This window comes from Lagenorhynchus albirostris, chromosome 1, assembly GCF_949774975.1.
Source record: "Lagenorhynchus albirostris chromosome 1, mLagAlb1.1, whole genome shotgun sequence".
NCBI lineage: Eukaryota > Metazoa > Chordata > Mammalia > Artiodactyla > Delphinidae > Lagenorhynchus > Lagenorhynchus albirostris.
In genome coordinates, this window is record NC_083095.1 from 68631650 (window position 1) to 68656669 (window position 25020).

A 25020-nucleotide genomic window follows, 5' to 3' on the forward strand; every position below is an offset into this window, starting at 1 on the left:
TACATTTATATGACATTTTGGAAAAGGGACAGAAAATAAATCAGTGGTTGCTGGGGAATGGGGGTGGGAAAGAGTTTGTCTCCAAAGGGGCCCAGGGGAATTTGGGAACGGTTGAAAAAAATTGTTCCATATTTCGATTATGGTATTGGTTACACAATTGTATGTGTTTGTCAAAAGTGTTCACAACAAAGCATAGATTTTACTTTGAGTAAAATATTTACTCAGTAAGTGTGACTGAAAAGCATCAAAGCAGATTTTCAATTAATAAAGCTCTTTTATTCTGATAAATCAGAGCAGACCAACTGAACCAGTCAGCCTGATTCTTCTTACAAGAATACAAGGAGTCCCTTAGCAGTAAATTCCCTCCTCTGGGCACCCTTGAGCAGCAGCCAGAACTATTCCTGTTCACAGCAGGTGCCTGGTCAGCAGGCATTGAGCTGAATTCAGCCATCATTGAACTGTTGCTTCTTTGGGAGTGGGAATATCCAGCAAATTTCACAGCTTTTAAGGTTTTTGTTTGTTTGTTTATGAATCAAGAGTAAGCATCTGTTTTTAAGAAAAGTACAGTGAGACTTAAAGAAACTTGAAGCAAAGCATATAGGACCTCAGCATGTTGTCTCTATATGCAAAGATATTTGACAACAGTGATGCTATTTGTTGCCAGAAACCCCGCTGCCTATAAGAACATTTCATTATAAAACTGTACCTAACCTTTGTCTACCAGCCTTTTGTAAGTAGTCTAAAGGGCAGTTTGTATGCTGGTATTCCTCATGCAAATGAGGTCATTATCCTTTTAAAGGTATAAAGTCTCCTGTATGTGATGGAGCTTTCTAAGAAACAGGCTTGACCTTTCTTTCCCCTATTCCGGGTGCCTGCAGAGCCTGCACTCATTAGCTAGAATTTGACTCCATGACATTTTTACTTAATTTTCTTTTTCCTCTATGTTGGACACATGGGGCAACCATTTATATTCTTTCTTGACCCGAGATGCTCTTAAATCTCTTTCCAGCTGTGGCATTTTTCATTCAGTCACATCAGGATATAGTGATCCTTCTTTCCCCTCTGCAATTCCCAACTGTTAATTGTTTCATTTTAGAGAAGGGACTAGACACAGTCCTATGGACTTAGCACCATTTAATTAGCATTAACCAGAACAGTGGAAAGAAAAGCAATTTCCTCTGGAGTGGAAACATATTCTTTATGAGGTAGTAGAGGAAACGAATAATAATAGTTTTTAAAGGCCTTAATTTTTTTATGTGCTGTGATTGATGATGGATTTAAAAGCAGTACTTCCCTCTATTAGTATTGATGATGATGATGACAATAATAATAATTACAAATAAATAATAATTGGGATTCAAACCCAGATCTTTCTGATTACAAAGCCCATACCGTTAATTATTATGCTAAGAAATCCCTGTGATAACTACTACCAGTATGCCAAGGACTGTGCTAATCACCTTGTGTCCTCCTCACAGCCTACCTAACAAGGTGAGCTTCACTAAGCCAGTTTGAGAGAGAGGGACACTGAGGTTCAGAGAGGGGAAGTAACACATCCAAGGTCGCCCATTTGCTGTGACTGGGATCAGAGCCCAGATATGCTCTGACACTAAGTCCGTACTTATCACCACTGCCTGCACCACTCTGCCTATAGAGTAATGACGCACTAGCAAAGACATCTCTGGGAGTGTCAAGGACATTGCTAGTTACTTTTTAAAATGTGCAAATTGTGATCCACGTTATGAGTCTGATGGGCTTTGGGCTTTGCTTTTGAACTTGAAATACTATATTTACAGATTATTAGGACTTAAAATGTAGAACCTTAGAACTGCAGGCTAGCAATATCAGTTTTAAAGACATTGCTTCATTTATTCAACCATGGACATTAATTGATTGCTTAATGTGTGCATAAACTCAGAGAAGGTATACTCTCTATCCTTCAGCAATCTGCTAATGTCAGGTGTGATTGCATAAAGGGGTAAAGGGTGTCAGTATAGCATGATACATTTTATGATACGAGTGTGCCCAGGAGCTTATCAGAACATAGAAGAGGGCAGTTAATGTCAGGTGGGGGTGGGCTTATCACTGAAGGCTTCCCAGACAGGTGATACTGAGCTGAGTTGTGGGATGGGAAGCAGAAGGGAAGGTTTGTGTGAAGGGCAGGGAGGCATATATCAGTAATGACTGGATCAAAAAGTATGTTGAGGGGGGTGTTAATATGAGGGTCTTTGGCAACTTCTTAATATGGAGGTGGACGGATATAATTACTCTGTCTTACAGCTCTCTTCCTTTAGTTACGTAGAGTTCCATTTTGTATCTGTTTCATCCTAGTAGCCTTCCTGGCAGAAGACATTGCTACTACTGTAACAGTTATTCTGCAGCAGCTACAGAGCTCAGTTGCCTGAGAGGGAAACAAAGGATTGATTGCTCAGGTGTTAACTGTAACTCTCCAGGTTCATGAACAGATCCTAAACTTCTTGTGCAGAATTTTTAGCCCTGCCATCATAACTCCTACTGTCCTGCTGCTTGCCTCTGGTTAAAAAGAAAAATAAAAGAAGGCAAATAAGGATCTGTTTCCTTCTGAGAAGGAATGAATGAATACTTGTGAACTTCCTTAATTTTCATACTAGAACATAGGCCTTGTCACCTGCATGCCTGACATTTAACAAGCGTAGGGATCTCTCCTTGAATGTTTGTGATTATATTATAAATGCTTGAAACTATTGAACATAATTCTGTGACCTAGCACATATAATTATTATAAATAAACCTATACTAAATAAAAGAGAATATTACATGACTCTTAAGGCACATCAGTCAGTAGTGCCGCTACATGATCATGCTGATAAATCTTTCCCATTTGATTTTCCATCACTTTGAAGATTTATGAATTTCTTTTACTTTCTAAAGTCTTTTTTTCCTCCAGAGATTTGATAAGCACTCACTTCTGTTTCCTTCTAGTTTTTCCATGGTTTGTTATTTTAACTTTTTACTCATCAGGTATTTTATATATATATATATATATATTTATATATTTGTATAACATAGGAGATAAGCTTCTAAATTGTGTTCCCCCCAAGTAGCTAAATGTTACTAATTGTTAATCATTTGTTAAATTATGTTTCCCTGCTGCATTGATTTATGATATCTATTCTATCATATTTAAAATTCATACATAGAGTAGATTTCTATGTTATCAGCTCTATCCTATTGATCTCTTTTGTCTTACACAACCACCACTTACTTTTTTTTTTATAAATTTATTTGTATTTATTTTTGGCTGCGTTGGATCTTCGTTGCTGCGCACGGGCTTTCTCTAGTTGCGGCCAGCGGGGGCTGCTCTTAGTTGCGGTGTGCAGGCTTCTCATTGCCGTGGCTTCTCGTTGCAGAGCACAGGCTCTAGGTGTGCAGGCTTCAGTAGTTGTGGTGTGCGGGCTCAGTAGTTGTGGCTCGCGGGCTCTAGAGCACAGGCTCAGTAGTTGTGGCGCACAGACTTAGTTGCTCTGCGGCATGTGGGATCTTCCCGGACCTGGGCTCGAACCTGTGTCCCCTGCATTGGCAGGTGGATTCTTAACCACTGCACCACCAGGGAAGTCCCACCACTTACTATTTTTTTTTAATTTATTTATTTTATTTTTGCTGTGTTGGGTCTTCGTTTCTGTGCGAGGGCTTTCTCTAGTTGTGGCAAGCGGGGCCCACTCTTCATCGCGGTGCATGGGCCTCTCACTATCGCGGCCTCTTTTGTTGCGGAGCACAGGCTCCAGACCCTCAGGCTCAGTAGTTGTGGCTCACGGGCCCAGTTGCTCCGCGGAATGTGGGATCCTCCCAGACCAGGGCTCGAACCCGTGTCCCCTACATTAGCAGGCAGATTCTCAACCGCTGCGCCACCAGGGAAGCCCCCCACCACTTACTTTTAAATATCATAGTTTTGGGCTTCCCTGGTGGCGCAGCGGTTGAGAGTCCGCCTGCCAATGCAGGGGACATGGGTTCGTGCTCCGGTCCGGGAAGATGCCACATGCCGCAGAGCGACTGGGCCCGTGAGCCATGGGTGTGCTCCACAACGGGAGAAGCCACAACAGTGAGAGGCCCACGTACCGCAAAAAAAAAAAAAAAAAAAAAATCATAGTTTTATAGAATATTTTGATATGACTAGGGCTAAATTTCTTCATTAACTCTCCTTTTAAACTCTTCCACTCTTATCAGAGTATCTTCTATTTTTCTTACAGAAGGCCTTTGGCATAATTCCACAAGCCCAACAAGAGTCTGTTAGAATATTGTGGTAGATGTTTTCATAAGATTAAAAATAAATTTATATAACTCACCTGGGCCTATTGAGAACAGATCAGATTAGATAATCTTTGTTCATCTACCCTAGACTTTGTTTCCTTCTTGAGTATATTTGATATTTCTTCTTCCCTTTATTTATTTATTTATTTATTTAGTTTGAATATAGATACTCCTCTTCTAGAAAAGGTAGAAGCAAAACTACAGTTGAATAGTTTAGCTTTTTCTACTTTGTTAGCATTAAACTCTTTTTTCCATGGTGCAGGCCTATCTCGTCCTCATTCTTGCCACATATGACACACAGCTAAACGGCCTTTTGTTCTTTCCAGCTTTTTAAAAGCTTCAGCTTTCTCCTCCTGTTAGCCTTCTTAAGGTGGTTCTCACTGGCCAGGCCACTATTTGCTGTTTCCCTGACTCTGCTGCTCCTTCTGTAGCTGCATTCTCTTTCTGAGTATAAGCCTAACAGAGTTCCCTGGGCAGTTACATCAGTTTCTCTAGGTACTACCCCCTCTTCTCCCTAATTAAGGTAACTTGTTATTGTGCTGTCACTCTGGCTTATGAGACCTTTTTATTCCTCTTGGAGCCTTTTTTTTTTTTAAACATCTTTATTGGAGTATAATTGCTTTACAATGTTGTGTTAGTTTCTGCTGTATAACAAAGTGAATCAGCTATACATATACATATATCCCCATATCTCCTCCCTCTTGCATCTCCCTCCCACCCGCCCTATCCCACCCCTCTAGGTGGTCACAAAGCACCGAGCTGATCTCCCTGTGCTATGCGGCTGCTTCCCACTAGCTATCTATTTTACATTTGGTAGTGTATATGTGTCCATGCCACTCTCTCACTTCGTCCCAGCTTACCCTTCCCACTCCCCGTGTCCTCAAGTCCATTCTCTACATCTGTGTCTTTATTCCTGTCCTGTCCCTAGGTTCTTCAGAACTTTTTTTTTTTTTTAGATTCCATATATATGTGTTAGCCTACGGTATTTGTTTTTCTCTTTCTGACTGACTTCACTCTGTATGACAGACCCTAGGTCCATCCACCTCACTACAAATAACTCAATTTCGTTTCTTTTTATGTCTGAGTAATATTCCATTGTATATATGTGCCACATCTTCTTTTTAAGAGTCTGGCCATATACTTATAAAATATTTTCCCAGAACTTTCTGAACTGCCTGATCAGCATATCTAAATACATTTTATGTTTCTTCTCTTGGCTGCTGTAATCTTTGGGATGATATATTCACAGCCTCCCAAGTTCCCATCATTGCTCCTCACTAATGTTTTTCTGGTCATATGTGAGTGAAAAATTGAAATTTCTGTCTTTTTTTCTCCAGTTATCTAAAAGATGTTTTTGTAAGTGTCTCAACAAGAATTTGTTTAATGCTCTTGTTTCTGAAGAGCTATGGGACTTTCCCGACTCTAGACATCTCCACGTATAACAAAAATGTGAACCGTGTGATTAATTTGAACAGTGCTTGCGTGAAGGGAGTATCTGGTACAACAGTGGCTTGGAGAGACTGGGATCAATGGAGAAGCAAAAAGAAATGACCAACCTCAGGGTGTAGGTATTAGGTAGTGGAATGGGGGCGAGGCAGGTACACATCTGCCGGCGTAATTTTACAGGCACAGATATCTGGGCCACAATAGTGTGTAAATGATCTATTGTAATTTCTCAGTTACCTGTGTCATGGACAATTTGTTGGAGTCACTCTTGCTAACTGTCCTGACAGTGCACCAACAATCAACAGCCTACAAAATTATAATTATAAAGAAATTTGTAAGTAGTCTTACAAATTTTCTATAATTAAATAAAATCAGGCTATACAAAATGTTTCCTCTTTCCTTTATCCTATTCTTTGCTTTTCAAAACACTCTTCATCCTTCAAGATTCTGTTCAGTGATCCCTCCTTGCTGAAGCTTTCCCTGATAGACCCAGGCAGTCTTAGTTGCCCTTTCTTCTGTGTTTCCATCCCTGCATCTTGTATTATGATTATTTATGGGTCTCTCATCCTCATTTTGACTTTGAACCCTCAACAACAGATACTATTCCTTGTTATTTTTCTATTTCTTATATATACTATATTACGATACATATATATTACTATATAGTAGGTTCTAGATATATTAGTAAAACATAATATTAATCAACTATATGCTTGAAGGTATTAGGCCTGCTTGACTTACATGAGCTGATTTAAGAAAGACACAAAAATGTCTTAATTTAAATGCTTGCTTTTAGAACTATCACCTCCAAATAGAAATTACAGAGTAGTGTTTGGGACTCAATATAAAAAAATATTTCTAATAATTTGAGATATTTACGAATACAGTAAACTGATTTGTGAATAGTTATCATTCCACTAATGAAAGCTCTCACGGAACAGAGGATTATTTATGTGTATCTATTATGTGTGTGTATGGATGAATGATAGGATGTTAAAGTGGATATGGTTTCATATCCACAGAATGCCTTAAAACTGATGAGTATTTGTATTTATGTGCGGAGAGTGATATTCAGAAGCTATTTTCAATATTCCAGAGGTTAAGAAAAAAACAAATTTATCTACAACAAATCTTAATTTTTAAAAGCTTCATAATGTTTTGCTTTGGGCCAGACTTATCAGTTGAATGACACTGGTTATCATGTAGACACAAAACTCGAATTGGGTGTTAGTTATCATTACCTTTGATTTTTGTAAAAATTTTAAAACCAGTTATTGTTACTAACTCCAATTTGTTTGGAGGGAGAAGGATTTCAAAAAATGGAGTATATGCAGAAAGCATGTTAAAAGAATTTTTGACTATGAACTGAATTAATTTCATTTTATACATTATTTCATGGACTTTTTTTCCTCAGTATTTTCTGCATCTCTGAGATAAGGATGCAGCTTACAATAGTGGTGTGTTGTATTTAATTGCAGTGTTTTTTAAGTCTTTGCTAGTAATTCATAAAATAAAGATGCAGCTTTATAATCGACAGAATTTTGATGGTCAGAGAATATGATGATTAGATTCAGAGTTGCTGAGAGAATTTGTATGGTTCAGCTGTCAGGCTGTCTGAATCAAGATCCTGTGTTATCTAGGGCAGCTCCTTAATTTTTCTGAGACAGTTTTCTCATCTATAAAGTGGGGACAATAGTATCTACTTCATAGAGTCCTTGTGAAAAATTGAATGAGATGATACTTGAAATGTGTTAAGCTTTTCTTCTTCTTATACCTGTTCCAACTTGGCAATGCCAGAAAGAGTTAACACTTCTCCCAAATTGCCAAAATTACCAGTAAAAATAAATTACTAAAACTCTTGGAAGATAGGACATTTTTTGATTTTATTATGCAAATATTTTTGACCTCCAGAGATTATTTATTTTGCTTTGGAAGCCTGATTTCTTCTGTACTGCTAACCAAACAGTTTATTCCATTTTATGCAACAATTTATCATGAACCTTAAAAGAAGTACTGATTATCTTAGAGTTTTTGGCTCAATTACCTGTTTTAAATGCTCAGTGACTAAGGAAAGCATGTTATTTTCTCCTCTCCTGCACCGTGGAGTATAACAATAGACTGAACAAAGCAAATCAAAGATACACAGGTACCAGTATAAGGGGCCCATTGTGTTTAGTTTGTAGCCCTGTCATATGGTTTTAATTTAGGTCACCTGATTGATTATGACATACTGACAGATAGCACATTGTTCTCTCTTGGAATCTCTAGACACTTTAGTATTTCTATTCTTATCTGTCCATTTTGCTTCTAAACCTTAAGTGAAATGGAATTACAGCATTCACTTTGTTTTCCTGTGCTAAGTGATTATCTCTGAAGTGCAATTTTGTGATTAGGCAAGATGGCATGCATACACTCAGCTAATGCTGATTTCCCCCAGGGTGCAGAAACAGGTAAATTCATAATGAATGGATGTTGTGCTTTGATTTCAAATGCATGTGAAACCTCACCACACTTGGTAGTTTTATTTTAAAAAATGTATTTAATTATTCTAAAATTAACAGGAGAATATTAAAATTGAACTTTAGAAAATGGCATTTAAACATAAGTCAAGGGTGCTAACTGCTTATGAATGTTAATCCCCTTCAGAAAGTGAAAAAACAAACGTACCTGACATAAACTGGATGGGGGGGGGGTCATTGAAAATCTTCTTTTTAATTATTTATATTCTTTCTGATTAATTCAAAAAATATCTGAACACATCTAGGTATTAGTATTGTCAAATTCTAACATTCCTTATTTTGAAAACTACCTTAATTATTCAACTAATTGCTATCATGGTATTGTCACCATTGTTTGGGTGACATTTGGCAGGGGTGGGAGATGGGGGGAGAGGCAGGGGAGAAGTTAGGAGTTAATGGTTGGCACAAAGTATTTTCTTTAATTATTTTCTTTGATGTTTTAAAAACAAACTTGTCCATGACTGTGAGTGACCAATTTTAAAGAAGATTTAGCATTTACAAAATTAGACACACTTTGACCAAATTATAAAAGTAGTTGATTGGAACCCAAACCATACTTTTTTACTGATTTACTTAGAATAAGCGTTGACTGTAATATTGTGAAACTTGAAGTGAGAAACATAATAATACAATTTCCTAATCTTATTTCAATTAAAATCCTTTTTGTAAGGAACCTTGACACTAATCAAAACTCCTTGTAGGCAATGCTAGAGCAACTTACTTGGCTGCACTTCTTTGATTAGCTCCTTCTTCCCACACTTTAATCTCTTAGTGTAGTGTCTGGTATACAGTAATAGCTCAATAAATCTTAACCTTATTATTATTCTCATTATCTTTCCATTGAGTAAAACTAGTACCTTTAATAAGTTGATGGATGATTTCCAATAGTAAAGCATATTAATTTGGAATAAAGTACTTTTATTCAAGGGAAAACTGACCCATTAAAAATTTTAATCTCTTTTTATGGTCCAGATATACGTCTGTGAACTATCAGTAATATCCTTTCTGGTTGAAGTGATTCACTTTCCTGCATGTTCTGTTGTCACTTGCCCTGAGGGATGTGATACCCTCAAAGTTGTCCTCATAATTTTGGACACCTATCTAGCAGAGGTGAATTGCCTACAGTTTCAGCGTTCACTCTGTCACACCTTGCATACTTACCAAGGTAAGCACTTCATAAGTATACTCCACAGGTGATTCGTTAGCCCATACCTGCTATCCAAGACAGCATCAGGAAAACTGCAGATGTTTATTTCCCTCACTATGGGGCTGTTGGATATAACTCTTTGGGCAGAGTTAGGAAAGGTAAGATGTAACACTGGTATGATGAAAAGGACAGTGGATTGGGGACAAAACACTTGTGGGTTGTAGTCTTAGTTCTGTTTAGTAACTTAGGCCCAATTTTGTAGCTTCTTTGAACCTTAGAAGTTATTTTATAGTTATTGTGGAGTTTTTTTGTTTGTTTTTATCTGCCTTTCTGCTGGTGTGGTAGGCTCTGTAAAGATGTCTTACTTATCTTTACATCTCTGTCCCTGGAACGGTGCCATTGACAATATTGAAAAGGTGTTTAACAAATGTGTGTTGAAAAAGTAAGGCAAGAAGACAAACAGGAGGAAGAGAAGGGAAGGCAGAATAGAAGGATGTATTTAAGGCCTAAATTTTCTCCCAAATTCTCTTTGCATAAAACCTTACGAAATCAAGTGCATATGGTTCTATTCTAAGTTAATGGAAGTTTACACTTTAAGGGTTAGGAGAAGTCACCATTGGTCAGACCTTCTCTTTTTATGTATGGGAAACTGAGGCTCGTGATGATTAAGTGAGTTGTCAGTAAGATAATGGCAAAGCCTCATCCAGCTCTTCTCACTCGTAGGTCAGCACTCCCTGGACTATTACGGGCAGCCTTAATATCGGGCTATATGTGTAAATAGATCCAGAAAGATATAGCCCTACACACTAGAATTTGGGGAAAAGGGGTGGTCTTTCACTTTCATTTATCTGTACCTTTCTATTTCTTGATTTAAGCAATACCAAAAAACCGTGAACTATTTTTATAACATAATAAAAATATCATGTGGAAAAGTATAATTTTTAAAACATAATGAATTTCAATACTCTGTACGAATACCATATGGGATAAATAACAATAAGTATAACAAAAAGTACCCTATAGCATGAATATGATTTGCTAAAATATATTTATCAGAGTGGGCTGAAATTCACCAGTGTGTGTATTAAATCCCTCTGTTTGGCATGTTGATGAAGAGACTGCTTGTTATTTTTAGGTCAGGGTTCAAATGCTTGGTTATATTGCCTGAGTTCAAACAACTGTATCTCCCCAAAAGAGGCTGCCCAGATTTCTTCCAGTTGGGCCCCACCCTTCTAATGTACTTCTTCAAGGTCATATTCAAGTACACTGTCTTCTGATCTGTCTAAATTCCATTCATCAAGTGTTTCCTTTCCATTAATATTTCTGAATACCTCTCTGGCTCATTTAGGTAAGAGAAAAGGCAAAGTGTTTTAAAGCAACATCCCGCATTTATAGATTGAATTGAGTTATTCTTTCATTCATTCTTTGTTCTAGCGTTTTGGCTATTTTTGAAGTGGCCTGAGACCTTGATAAGCAGGAAGACAAGAAAGAGGTTCCTTTGCCACCACTTACAAAGCTGTGGTTGAGAAGAATGGAGTGGAATGGCTAAAAGTCAAGCAGTGTTGCATCTTATCTTTCCTGACTTTGCCCTGTTATACCCATACTTGCATGTTAAGTATCTTGCATACTAATTATCTACAGATGAGCATATTTATTCAACTTAGTTTTCAATGTTATTATTTTCACAGCTTCCGCCACCTTTGAAGACTTTCAGATTCGCCCCCACACTCTCTTTGTTCATTCGTACAGAGCTCCAGCTTTCTGTGATCACTGTGGAGAAATGCTATGGGGGCTGGTGCGTCAAGGCCTTAAATGTGAAGGTAAGGTATTCCTTCCCCAGCCAAGTGGAACGCATGCTGGAGTTAGCTACTTATGTCGTGCCCTCTTCTGCAATGCCTTCTTTCCTTCAGATACCTTCCAGGGATCTGGGTACTGCATGGATTCTGTTCGGTTCATTTCCTATCTTCAACATGTTAGCCCTGATCTGGGAAACCAGATTCTCCTATCTTTTCCCCTATATCATGTGGATATGTTTCTCTCCCATAAGGTGTTGTTTATTTTGCTAACAGGCTAAACATATAATTTGCATCTTAAGCCAGAACTTGGAATAGTAGGCATTCAATAAATGTTTGCTGAAAGGAGCTGAGATTCAGGAGGTTAATCAAACCATCCAAGGTCACTCAGCTGTTGAGTGGCAGGCTGGAACGTGTACCCAGTTTCTACACCAAGATCATAGTTTTATCATCCTCCATGGACAGAAATCCTTGAAGTGCATAATTCAGGTTTATAGGATACCATGATATAATCTTAAAAACGGACCAAATCATACCTTGCTCTTTTTTGATGAAGGATGGGGCGGGGAGGGATAGAGCTGTTTGAACTTTGACCAAAAACCCCAAGCTTTTGTGATGAAATCCATAAATAAAATAACCATAATTTCTGAATTTCTGTCTGTAAGAAGAGAAGTTAAGAGACAGTGATCTGAAAGAAAGTCTGCCTAAAGTGTAGTTTTATGAAAATTTGCCTGGCCTGCTATGTGACACATGGGGAAATTCTGAACAGTAAAACTACATGATAGAACTATGAACAGTAGAAATATTGAGAGGAAAATGGTGCTTTTTCCTAATTATCTACCATGTAGAAACTAGCATGCGTAGTATTTTACATATTTTCTCAACAATTCTGCAAGGTAGTTATTATCCTCATTTTACAGACAGGAAAACTGAGGTGAAGTAATTTTTCCAAGGCAATGTAGACAAACAAGTTGTGGAGCCATGATTCAAATCAGTGCAAGTCAAAAGTTGTGAAGCGTTATGATTAATTTTCCCTTGCAGTAGAACTTGAGGCAGCTAAAAATAGGTCGTCTCACTGGAGTTTTATTGCTAGATCCCTCAAAGCGCAAGTCCCTTATGTTAGAAAACATTTTTTTAAATGATAACCAGGGTAGTTGCTGGGCTCATCCAATAAAATCAGATGTCAAAACCCAGCTTATTGACAAATTGGGAAAATAAATCAGGAGAAGCTCAAAAGAAAATTTAAATTTTCAAACAACCGCAAGAAAAATGGAAGCAGCACTGTTTCTAAAAATTCATAATTTACAACTTATACTAAAGTAGCTTTTAATTTATAGTTGAACAAAAGTCATTTTTACTTTCTCCTTCCAGGATGTGGGCTGAATTACCACAAGAGATGTGCATTTAAAATCCCCAACAATTGCAGTGGCGTGAGGCGGAGAAGGCTCTCAAATGTTTCCCTTACTGGGCTCAGCACTGTCCGCACAGCATCTGCCGAGCTTTCCACCAGTGCCCCCGATGAGCCCCTTCTGGTATGGCCTCCTGTTTATCCATTTGCCCGTTTACATGAGAAATCTGTAGGACGATGTGGTAACAGTGGTAATCAATCCAAGACAGCGTCCTGGGAGAGAGGACACAGCCAGGGTGTCAATGACTGTGTTTCTTCAGGGCCTGTGCTGTAGATTGGTCAGTGCTTCAACAAATATCCAACAGCTTCGAGTTTGCTTTTATCTGTGAGCTTAGAGCAATTTTAAAATCTGTGAGGTTTCATCATGGTCATGGAGCCAGAGCAGCACAGACTAATACGTGAATGTGACAAAACATAGTTTGTCAAAATTTGGAAACCAGAGATAAACGATTTTCTTCTCTGATGATTATTAGAGTATTTCGTGGCATAGTTGACTGTTTATTCTGGGAGAAAATCTGAACTTCGCTCATATGAAAAGATGAAAGTCTTTAATTGTTTGGCATTAAAGGCATACATGCTGATGTCAAAGTGACACTGGTTGACAAATGCCATGGGAAAAATAGCATTTAATACTATAAATATTTCTATTGGCTCCAAAATATATATCTGTGGATGTGGCTTAAATATTTTTCTTTAAGAAAGTTAAATTTTGATTTTCCAAACATTGAAAGCAAAGTAAAAATTGTGGTAATTATGTGCACTATTTAAAATAAGAACATTATCCTGAAATAAGCTAATTGTGTGAGCTTAAGTTTCCTATTTTTACTCCCTCTGCTAGTGGATATTACAAAAACTCTTTATAATCTAATAATTACAAAAGTCAATTAAAGAGAAAAATAAAAATTATGAAACATTTAGGTTAGATAAATCCCTGGGGTGGAGAGGGGCAATGCATTTTGAAGCCATCTCTAAAAAGCTGCATTAATTACTCTGTTGTTCAGAAAATATTTCATTGTGATCTTTAAATCACTTAAATTTTGTTGCAACATAAGCCAGACATATAACTCAAATGAATGCTTATTTTGATAAATAGGAAAAGGCTGTACTCTGTGTTTCTGTGACTTTTGGGTGGGAGTTTGTTGTGTTTTCATGAAGTGAATCTGTTAGGGGAAGTCAGGCACTAAATCCCACCAGTAACTAGAAGAATATATTATATTTTGGTGACTATTCAGAATGCATGTGTGGTTGTATATTACTTTATAAAGTTGTATTAGTTAGAATTAATGATACTCTTACTGAAAGGTGCTTAAGTCAAAATCTATTTACTTTTTCAAATAACTCTCCTATTATCTTTCCAACTCTGAGATTTCTTGATTTCGTTTGAATTTTTGTAGGTAGTGATTTTATAAGTTAGCAGTTACTCTTGCTTTTAAGTACCATCTCTGAGAGTCATACTGTTTACAGAATAGACATTTTTAAACAAGTTTAAGAAATAAAATTATAAGTTAATGTGTATTGGTTTCAGTTTCACCAGGAAAAGATTTTTAAAAGTTAGTTAACATCTCATAAGTAATCTAAAGCTGTAAACTAAAGTTATTCATCATTAGAATAGATTAGAATCTAGGTAATTAATGCTAAAGATTCTTCCTTTAAAACTCAGTTTTTCAAAAAGAATTAATAGGAATATATTTAATTGTTTGCCTGGAGAATTCAGACCAGACTTCCAAGATGAGGTGTTACTTAAGCTGATCTTTACTGTGCTTTTTCATTTATCAGCGGTTTGATTTTCTATATTAGGCTAAGTGTTTGATCTCTTCAAAGTCATACAGGGTAATTTTAAAATGATGGCTTTTGTGCAAAGACTTCATAAGTCAATAGAAAGAGTTGCATGTATATCATTTGTTTTAATGTGTTTCTTAATATATGCTTGATGTATTTAAAATTAATTTTGTGTGAAATTTGAATACTAAAATTAAGGAAAAAAACCTATCTCAGTTTTTAATAATATATACATATATGCACATATGTATGTATACATACACCTGTGTGTATATATATATATGCTTCCAAACATCACATATGTATCATTTAGATTTTATAAATATAAATGAAATTATTATATGCATGCATATTTATAAATGTGAATGCATAATTTATATATAAATTTAATTTAGGTTACTAAAGTCTTTAAGCAGGTTTTTGTGTTTTTCAACCAAATTATTTAATTGCTTTAATTGCTTTATTTAATCAAATTACATAATTATTTAATTATTCGAATTACTTGATTACAAGCTATATTGTACATCAGATGTTGAAATTCATTAGCACTTTATTGCTGAACGGAATTTTTTTGTAGTAGAATGCTTAAAAATGTTTTAAAAATACATTTTAAAAATCATATTTTAACTATATCTGCCAAGAATGCTTACAAAAGTTTGATCAAATCATATATTTATGAGGTGAGAAAATATTGGGGCCACAGGATACTTCGAAAAATGTTATTATGAACTTTCATAACCTTATATAAAATGCCCTATGGGTAACCTTTAAATGAAAAATGCCTTTGGTAATAGTGTTGGTGACACATTGGCTCTCAAATGCACGTTTTACATTCATCATAGCACTTTTTGCCCCTGTGGGGTGCCTGTATGTCTCTCTTTGCATGCTCGGAGTGCAGCTAATATGTCTCTTTTCATCCCTGTGCAAAACATAAAAGGCCAGTAACTATAGTTTAAAGGTTATAGTGAATGCCTAGTCAAAGGTAACATTATGGTAATGATAGTAAAACCTTTTAGTCCGTATACAATAAACAATATTTTCCATTTCTGAAAAGGATGATGGTCTATATTAAGATGGCATTGCTAAGTAATGCCATTAGACCACCCATGTTGCAAGTCTGCAATAAGTATAGATTTTCTGCCAAATGTAAGAGAATGATTTTTCTATTCAACACTTGATTGCCTATTTTGACTGGAAAATCACCATTTCACATATGGATTAAAATACTGGTAATTCTATTAATTTACCCATTTCTGGCAAATAAATTGAGTCTTGGATTTCTATACTGCTGCTAACATAGAAAAAAAAAGTATAACAACATAGATCTTGTGACAAGCTTTGTCTGTCATCAACTTCGGCACTAAACTGTATCCATTGTTCCAACCATGATGCAGTCCTTTTTTGAGAAAATCCAAAATGTAGGCAATTTATGGCATAAGAGCTCTACAGGGGTGTATATCTTTTTGTACATCATCACCTATGTTAGAAGGAAACAAGAAAAACTCAGTAGGTTCTTACACACTAATATGTTGTTTCATTATGTATAAGTATACTTATTAAGATTATATCAGTTTTATAAACTTTTAGACAATTGCATAGGAGAAGTCAAGATTAAATGATCCTATAATATCTCTGTTTATCATCTAGATCTTTTTAAAAATCATCTCATCTTTTTAAAAATTTGCAGATGTTCTTGTGGTGTTTGGGAAAAGTTAAAGCCATTTGAAATCATGTTATACAAGGCTTAGTCTTAGGCAAAAAAGTTAATAATCTGTTCCAGAACTTCTGCTCCTAGCTATGAAGAAGCTTGTATCAGACCACTCTCCTGTAAGGGACAATTATAAAAGCTGAATACAGTATAACAGAACATAACAAAACAATATTTAAAGGTACCTGGGAGCAACCAAGGCAATCAGGATTTGAGGGACAAATGTCTCAGAAATAAGGAAATCACAGAGAGGTCAATGTACAGGACAGCCCCCAAACAAAGAAGTAGCTGGCTCAAAATGTCAGTAGTGCTGATTTTGAGAACCCCTGATGTAGAACAAAGCTGGAGAATTTCCAAACATATCATAAAGCCGTAGTTAAGACAATGTGGTATTACACCAGAACAGAAAATAAACCAATGAAACAGAATAGAAGGAGTCCAGAAACTATGTGCATATACAGGCCAACTAAGTTATGACAACAGTACCACTGCTGTGAGAAAAGGATGGTTTTTTTCAACAAATATTTCTGGAACCAATGGGATATCTATATGGAAAATATGAATCTTGACCTTACCTTATACCATATACAAAATAAATCCTAGGTAGATTAGGAGCTTCTAGGAGATAACATACAAGAGTATCTACAGTAACTTGGGTCACGAAAACCTTTTTCAAATAGGACTCAAATCACTGATGACAAAAGAAAAAAATTGGTAAATTGGGCATCATTAAAATTAACAAATTATTTTCAGCAAAATATACCATTAAAAGGGTGGAAAAGCAAGTCACAGAATGGGAAAAGATATTTTCAATGTATATAATATGTATATATATCTTGTAAAAGAGTCATATCCAAATGTATAAAGAACATCTATAAAAGTTGAAAAGACAGACAACCTTATTTAAGATACAGGCAAAGTACTTGAATGGCACTTTACAAAAGAAGACAGCCAATAAACATGAAAATGTATTTTACATCGTTATTTATCAGAGTCTAAATTTAAGTCTACAATGAGATATCTGTACACCAGAATGTCTAATGTTGGGGAAAAAAAACTGACAGTAACAAGTATTGGTGAAGATATTGAGCAACTAGAACTCACATACACTACTACTAGGAATATAAATTGGTTCAGCAACTTTGGAAATCTGGTTGGCAGTTGTCTTCTAAAGCTGAACATATGCATATCATGCGACTCAGTTTTACTCCTACGTATATATTCACCAGAGATGTGTATAGACATGCATGGAAAGATACGTACCAGAATTTTTTTTAATTTTTAAAAATACATACCAGAATTTCTAAAAATTTTTTAGACTTCACTTTTTTAAAGCAGTTTTAGGTTCACAGCAAAACTGAAAGGCAGGCACAGAGATTTCCCATATACTTCTTGCCACCCACACATGCATAACCTCCCCCATTATCACCATCACTCACCAGAATGGTACTTTTGCTAACACTGGTGAACATACGTTGACATACACATCATAATCACCCAGTCACATCATAACCAACCAAAGTCCATGGTTTGCTTTAGGGTTCACTCATGGTGTTGTACATTCTGTGGATCTGGACAAATGCATAATGACATGTATTCATCATTATGGTATCATGCAGAATATTTTCACTGCTCTAAAAGTCCTCTTAGCTTCATCTATTCTTCCCTCCTCCCCTCCAGCCAACCCCTACCAACTACTGATTTTTTTTACTGTCTCTATAGTTTTGCCTTTTTCAGAATGTCATATAGTTGGAATCATACAGTATGTACCCTTTCCAGTTTGGCTTCTTTTACTTAGTAGGACATACTTAAGTTTCCTCCATGTCTTTTCATGGCTTGATGGCTCATTTCATTTTAGAGTGGAATAACATTCCAGTGTCAAGATGTCCACAGTTCATTTATCCATTCACCTAACAAAGGACATCTTGGTTGCTTCCACGTTTTGCTAGTTATGAGTAAGGCTGCTGTAAGCATCCATGTATAGGTTTTGGTGTAAACATAAGTTTTCAGCTCTTTTGAGTAAGTATCAAGGAGTGCAATTGCTGGATCATATGATAAGATTATGTTTTGTCAGAACTGCCAAACTGTCTTCCAAAGTGGCTGCACCATTTTGCATTCCCACAGCAATGAATGAGAGTTCCTGTCGTCGCACATCCTTGTCAGCATTTGGTGGTGTTGTTATTTTGGATTTTGTGTTCTGATAGGTGTGTAGTGGTTTCTCATTGTTTTAGTTTGCATTTCCCTGATGACATATGATGTGAAACTTCTTTTCACATGCTTATTTGCCATCTGTATATCTTTTTTGGTAAGACGTTTGTTAAGGTTTTTGGCCCATTTGTAAATTGGATTGTTTGTTTTCTTATTGTAGAATTTTAAGAGTTCTTTGTCTATAGATATATTATTTAATATTTATTTATTTTGGCTGCCCCTGGTCTTAGTTGCAGCATGCGGAATCTTTAGTTGCAGTAGGCGGACTTCTTAGTTGTGGCATGCAAACTCTTAGTTGTGGCATGTGACCTCTTAGTTGCGGCATACATGCAGGATCTAGTTCCCCGACCAGGGATTGATCCCAGGCCCCCTGCATTGTGAGTGTGGAATCTCACCCACTGGACCACCAGAGAAGTTCCAAGAGTTCTTTGTATATTTCGGATAACAATCTTTGTTAGATGTGTCTTTTGCTAATATTTTGCAAATGTTTTCTCCCTGTCTGTGGCTTGTCTTTTAATTCTCTCAACATTGTCTTCTGCAGAGCAGAAGTTTTTAATTTTAATGAAATCCAGCTTATCATTTATTTCTTTCAAGGATCATGTCTTTGGTTATGTATTTTAAAAAGCACCACCATATCCAGGGTCACCTAGGTTTTTCTCCTATGTTATCTTCTAGGATTTTTATAGTGTTGTGTTTTACATTTAGGTCTATGATTCATATAGAGTTAAATTTTTTAATTTAAATTAACTTAATTAACTTGCATTAATTTACTTTTTAATTTAAGTTAATTAAGTTAATTCATTGTAAGTTCTGTGTCTAGATTCATTTGTTTACATGTGAATCACCAGCACCATTTATTGAAGAGACCATCTTTGCTCCATTGTATTGCCTTTGCTCCTTGGTCAAAGGTGAGTTGACTGTATTTATGGGGGCTTATTTGAGGTCTCACTGTTTTACTTCATTGATCTATTTGTCATTCTTATACCACACTGTTTTGATTATTATAGCTTTATAGTAAGTCTTGAAGTTGGGTAGCATCAGTCCTCTAACTTTATTCTTCTCCTTCAGTGTCATGTTGGCTATTCTGGGTCTTTTGCCTCTCCATATAAACTATAAAATCACTTTGTTGATATCCATAAAATAATTTGCTCAGATTTTGATTGGGATTGCATTGAATCCATAGGTCAAGTTGGGAAGAACTGACAAATTGATAACATTGAGTCTTCCTATCTGTGAACATGGTATATCTCTCTCCATTATTTTGCTTTTTTATCAGAGTTTTGTAGTTTTCCTCATATAGATCTTATTCATATTTTGTTAGATTTATACCTAAGTATTTCACCTTGGTGGGGTGCCAATGTGAATGGTATTGTTACAAGCATGTTTTAACATTTTTATTCATTGTAGCTAAAAGCTAGAAACAAATAAATAGTGGTAGAGTCATACAATGGAATAGTATACAGCAATACAGCAATAGAATTGAGGAACTGTTGATTCATTCAGCAACATAAATGAATCTCACAAAATAATATTTAGGGGAAAAAAAACAGACACAAAAGATTATATGCCTGTGAATCCAGTGTATGAAGTTCTAATCCAGAAAAACTGATTTATGGTGAGAGACATCAGAATAATGGCTCCTTGTAGGTGCCCACTTAGAGACGGAGCAAGAGAGAGCCTTTCTGGATGCTGGAAATATTCTATATCTTGATCTGGGTAGAGGTTACATGCTTATATGCACATGTAAAACCTCAGCAATATGTACACCTAGAATTTTCTGCACTTTATTCCATATAAATTATACCTCAATAAAAAGATTTTATTTATTTATTTTTTTTAATATGTGGTCTTAATTATTTATTTATTTATTTATTTTTGGCTGTATTGGGTCTTTGTTTCTGTGCGAGGGCTTACTCTAGTTGCAGCAAGTGGGGGCCACTCTTCTTCGTGGTGCGGCGGGCCTCTCACTATCGCGGCCTCTCTTGTTGCGGAGCACAGGCTCCAGACGCGCAGGCTCAGTAGTTGTGGCTCACAGGCCTAGTTGCTCTGTGGCATGTGGGATCTTCCCAGACCAGGGCTCAAACCCGTGTCCCCTGCATTGGCAGGCAGATTCTCAACCACTGCGCCACCAGGGAAGCCCAATAAAAAGGTTTTAAAATAACAATAGCAAGTTATAAAGTCATTAGGTTTCTTCATCCCAAGTCATGTGGTAAAAGAATGAAATATTATATCAGAAAAGTTAATAATTTAATTTAATTCTGAGATTCCTATCAGTCAATTTAAAGAAAATGGGGTTATAGAAATTACATTATTCAGTAACAGGAAACATAAATTCTTTGGGTGCTAAATGAAAGTAATATGCCACATCACCCTAATATATATAGTATTCATTTACATAATAAACATTTTCTACAGTAGTCTTCACCACAGATACACAACTGTGATTCATATGCCCTTCTTTCAAGGGAAAAACAAAAGTAAAAACAAAGCTCTAGTAAAATATTACAACCAACTACCAAAGGAATAGGTGGCTCTCTTTTTCTTGGCGACCTATGGACATTTCTGGTGATTCTAATTTGATAGCAAGGGAGAAATACAGAGGTGTGTGTTCCCCAAAATTTTTTCTTTAAAATAATGGTGCTATAAAATATTATGCAAAAAATCCTTCTCCTAGTCAAATAAGATTGGGAAGTACTCCTCAGTCCATCCAAGTACTGGACATCACAATATTCATTAAGCATAGTTATGGCTCTCAGAAGTCTTGCAGTAATGAAATCAGTGTTCCTAAACTGACTCAACTATGGAATCCCTTTTTCTCAGGAAACCTAAGAATACCTAGTGCGAAAATAACATGCACTTTTAGAAATGGTAACTTAGAGGAATAAGTCAATTAATGCATGTTGCATAGACCATCTTCAAATATCGTGCAGTAAACCAGCACTAAGCTGGAATTGAATTCTGCTGATAGCCCAGAATAAAGACATTCAGGGCTACAAACTGGAGGAAAATCCTGAGCTTTGGATATTAGGTATGTTGATGACAAGGATAATATCTTATTTTGGAAATTGAGGAAATTTGATTTCTTCTCGCAAAGGGAAAGCTTTGCCTCCTCTGTATGAAAATGTTCTATAAAAGTACATTCAAACAGGGTTATAATTTCTCCTCCAAAGTCATGTTTGGGTCTGGCCAAATGAGCAATTGTTGCTCCTGAATTCTGCTCATGCTTCCTGTTAATCCAGAAGTCTAACTGGTATCACTGGGTAACAGTTAATTTTAGCAGAACCTCAATCTAAATGTACATCCCTTTCCAAAGTCTCTGACAAAATGGGTTAGCTGTAGATTGTAAATTAGGATGCAGGGACTGAGAGAACAAATAATAGGATTTTTCTCAAAGTGTAATGTTTATTCAACACTGGAAATATCATGGACTTCAAAACACCATCATACATTTTTGTTAAGAAAAAGAGTCAACTGTATTTCAGTTTTGATTTAATTTCTAGTTATCAGATAGAGCTACCCCACAAAGCTTGAGGGAACAGAGATGAAAAAGAACATATTCAGCATAAATTACCAGATGCATGTCTACTTAACCAAAATGTTTCTTAGATTTTTCATTGATACTCCTCCTCTTAAAAAAATTTATCATAACCTTTCTACTTTTGAATTATATTTCAACCTTAAATGAAATCAGACAGAAAGCAATGATATGCAGCAAAGACTCTAAAATGAGCAAAGAATACACTGCAGACATATTTCTCTCATTAAAACTCTAACCCACTATTGGACTTTTCAGGTTTGTAAAGCACTGACTGATACTGATTATTCATCAACTTATTCTTGCCTGCAGGCAGATAACTATGTCACATTTGATTACTTTGATGACCTTTTTCTTTCTTTTTCCATTGAGAGTATGAATTATTGTGAAGAAAATCTGATCTTTCACTTAAAGGTCAAAATGCTTCTTTCTGACTCTCATTTATTTTCAAGAAGGTGAATGAACCGTCTTTCATCACTGACACTGTGACAAGTAGATATTTTCTTTACCTCTACCAACTCAAAACTTTAAACTGTGTTTTTTGCAATCTTAGTGTCTGTAGTTCCATTGAAATGTTAAAAAGTAGTTTCTAACCCAGATGTTTCTGTGCCACAAAGACTGATTAGTATCACATTTTGCTTTTTCTTGAAAATATATCTATTATTTGCTAATAATATTATTGAGTAACATGCATTGCTTTCCTCCAATAACACGGTTCTCTTGTCTTCTGCCTCCCCTTTTCTGCACCTTTGTCTGCTTTTTGCTCTTACGACTTCATGTTTCAGTCTCCTGTGAGTCCTGGCTTTGAGGTAGGTACTAACTCTGCCTAGGAATGTGCTTCACCATCTTTTGCAAGCCAACATTATAATATTAAATTAACATCAGACAGTCATCTGTATTGACTCTATGAGAATACTCAGGTCAGAATTTAGCTCAGAATCCCACCTGTTGAACTGCAGAAAGCCCATGGGTGGTGGTGGTTGTCTTTTCCTGGTGTTATTGTTTAAGTTTTCACAGTCTTCAAGAAGACAAAGAGCAGTGCAGGCATTAGACCAATAGTTGGTTTATTAGATAAAATTTTGCCCTCAGATTACTTGATTCCATAACATTGGTGTCTTTTCTATGAAGCTGGGCAGGCCAGTTGAGAATAGAACAGAACACAGTCAGCACTCACTTTACCTGGTAGCATATTAACTGAAATGTGTGCATGCTGGAACTGTGTCCTGGTGCTAGGTACCATAGAACCGTGCCAAGTGAGGTCACCATCCTGATATCCAGCAGTTTTGGTTGGCACCATAAGGCACAAAACAAGGACTGCCTGAAGAGGACTTATAACTTTTCAAGAAAGGAGCTTTGAATCCGTAATGTATTATCATAGTCTATTTAATTATTTTTTAAAACGATGGTACTAGTGTATGTATTAAGGTCTCAATCCAAGAAGAAATTATATATGGAAAACCACGTATTTACTTCATAAAGGTTTTAAGTAAGACCCCCCTCCAAAATTGACCTTTTGTCTATCTTAAGCAATTAATAACCTAAACATGGAAAAGTCAAGCATTAAAGCAGGATATACAACAGTACTCTTCTTGTGATAACTTGTTTTGACCAGTTGACTTGTTAATGTTTCGTTTTTCTTATTTCTGTACCTCTGGTGAGTTGAGAGTTGACATATTGTTATTTTCTTTCATGAGACTGTAAATTTCAAATACAATTATTAGTGTCCATTCTAAGATGGTATTGTTAAGGTAACTCTAACATAGGAAGAAAATCAAAATACAACCAGAACATGTTCTGGGTTAAAGAAAATTAACAAGTCAAGATATCTTTTTTTTTTATTTTGCGGTACACGGGCCTCTCACTTGTTGTGGCCTCTCCCATTGCGGAGCACAGATTACGGACACGCAGGCTCAGCGGCCATGGCTCACGGCCTAGCCGCTCCGCAGTATGTGGGATCTTCCCGGACCGGGGCACGAACCCGTGTCCCCTGCATCAGCAGGCGGACTCTCAACCACTGCGCCCCTGGGGAAGCCCCAAGTCGAGATATCTTGATTCATAAGATGTAAAATGAAGAGATCTGCTTCTATAATAGTGAATTCCCACGATTGAAAAATTATCCTAGTTCAAAATGTGCCGTACTTAGAAAAGTCTGGGGTGAATGCTAGGTCAGTATAATTTTTGATATTCTTGTAAATTTAAATTTTGTAATTTACAGTGCCGTTCAGACATAATTTTAGATGTGGACTAGTATCTTTCCCTTCAAATTATCCTTTGGGAATAAAGCCAAAAAAGGGCGGGAAGCGTTTTCCACTTCCCTCTCCTGCACTGAAATCGGAGCAGATGGTGTAAAAGAGGACTGAAGGGTAGTTTGCTTTTCTGTGGAAGTTGTACAACTTAAAGGCAGCCAGGCCTTCACGGGATAGCTCCTGAGGGAAACAAGATGCATTTTCTGCATAAGCTATTGTTCTTGAAGTTGTTTATAGCTGGTTTGTTGAAAAGGTAACAAACTTTTCTTCTTTTCTTTATAATGTCCTGGAAGATAATTATTCATAAAATTTGACCAGTATTTCAGAGAAATATTCTAGTGACAGTTTGTGAGTTGCAGAACTGTTTGAGAAACCTGGTCATGGCTCCATGTTCAGCATGTCCTAGTCAGAGTTTATATTTTCAGGTTTGTAACTCAAGGATGCAGAAGTATACAAGTGTAGATCAATCCTCTGCCCTCATGGACTTGCAGGAAAGGACACTATGGAAACAAAGAAATGTGTTTTTGTAAAAGCTTTCTGGTATTACATTGCAATGATATATATTAATTTACTTAATATCCTCTATTGATTAGATTGGTTCCTTTTTTTTTTAAACAATGTGGAAATAGGCATCCTTGTCTGTATTTTTTGCACACTTGTAAACATATTTGTAGGTTTCTCAGTAAGTATTTATCGAATGAATCCAGTAGGTTATATCCTTAGAAGCCAAGTAGCCTAAAGAATATACACATTTTTTTTTGCCAACTAGTTCTTTAAAAGGATGTAAAAGTTTAAATTTATGACTTCACTGACTGCAGTGTATGAGAGTTTCCATTTCCTCATAGCCTTCCCAACAATCGATTTTATCAGTATTTTAAAAGTTTTTTTTTTCACAAATTTGATAGATAGGTAAAATAATTTCTATTCCTAAATATGATTTCTTT

General features: G+C 36.2%; 1 protein-coding gene across 3 annotated transcripts in view; it reads left to right on the forward strand.

The window, feature by feature from the left end:
* The window catches only part of PRKD1 (protein kinase D1), a 334418-nt gene that overhangs the window by 239536 nt on the left and 69862 nt on the right, over window positions 1–25020 (forward strand). For 2 of the 3 annotated variants that reach the window (XM_060144227.1, XM_060144221.1), the window contains exons 3-4: window positions 11088–11219; window positions 12564–12724. In XM_060144227.1, the coding sequence (XP_060000210.1) occupies window positions 11088–11219; window positions 12564–12724 (293 nt within the window). Of the gene's footprint in view, window positions 1–9224; window positions 9418–11087; window positions 11220–12563; window positions 12725–25020 lie in introns of all 3 variants that reach the window. The other variant, XM_060144228.1, reaches the window with a different exon arrangement.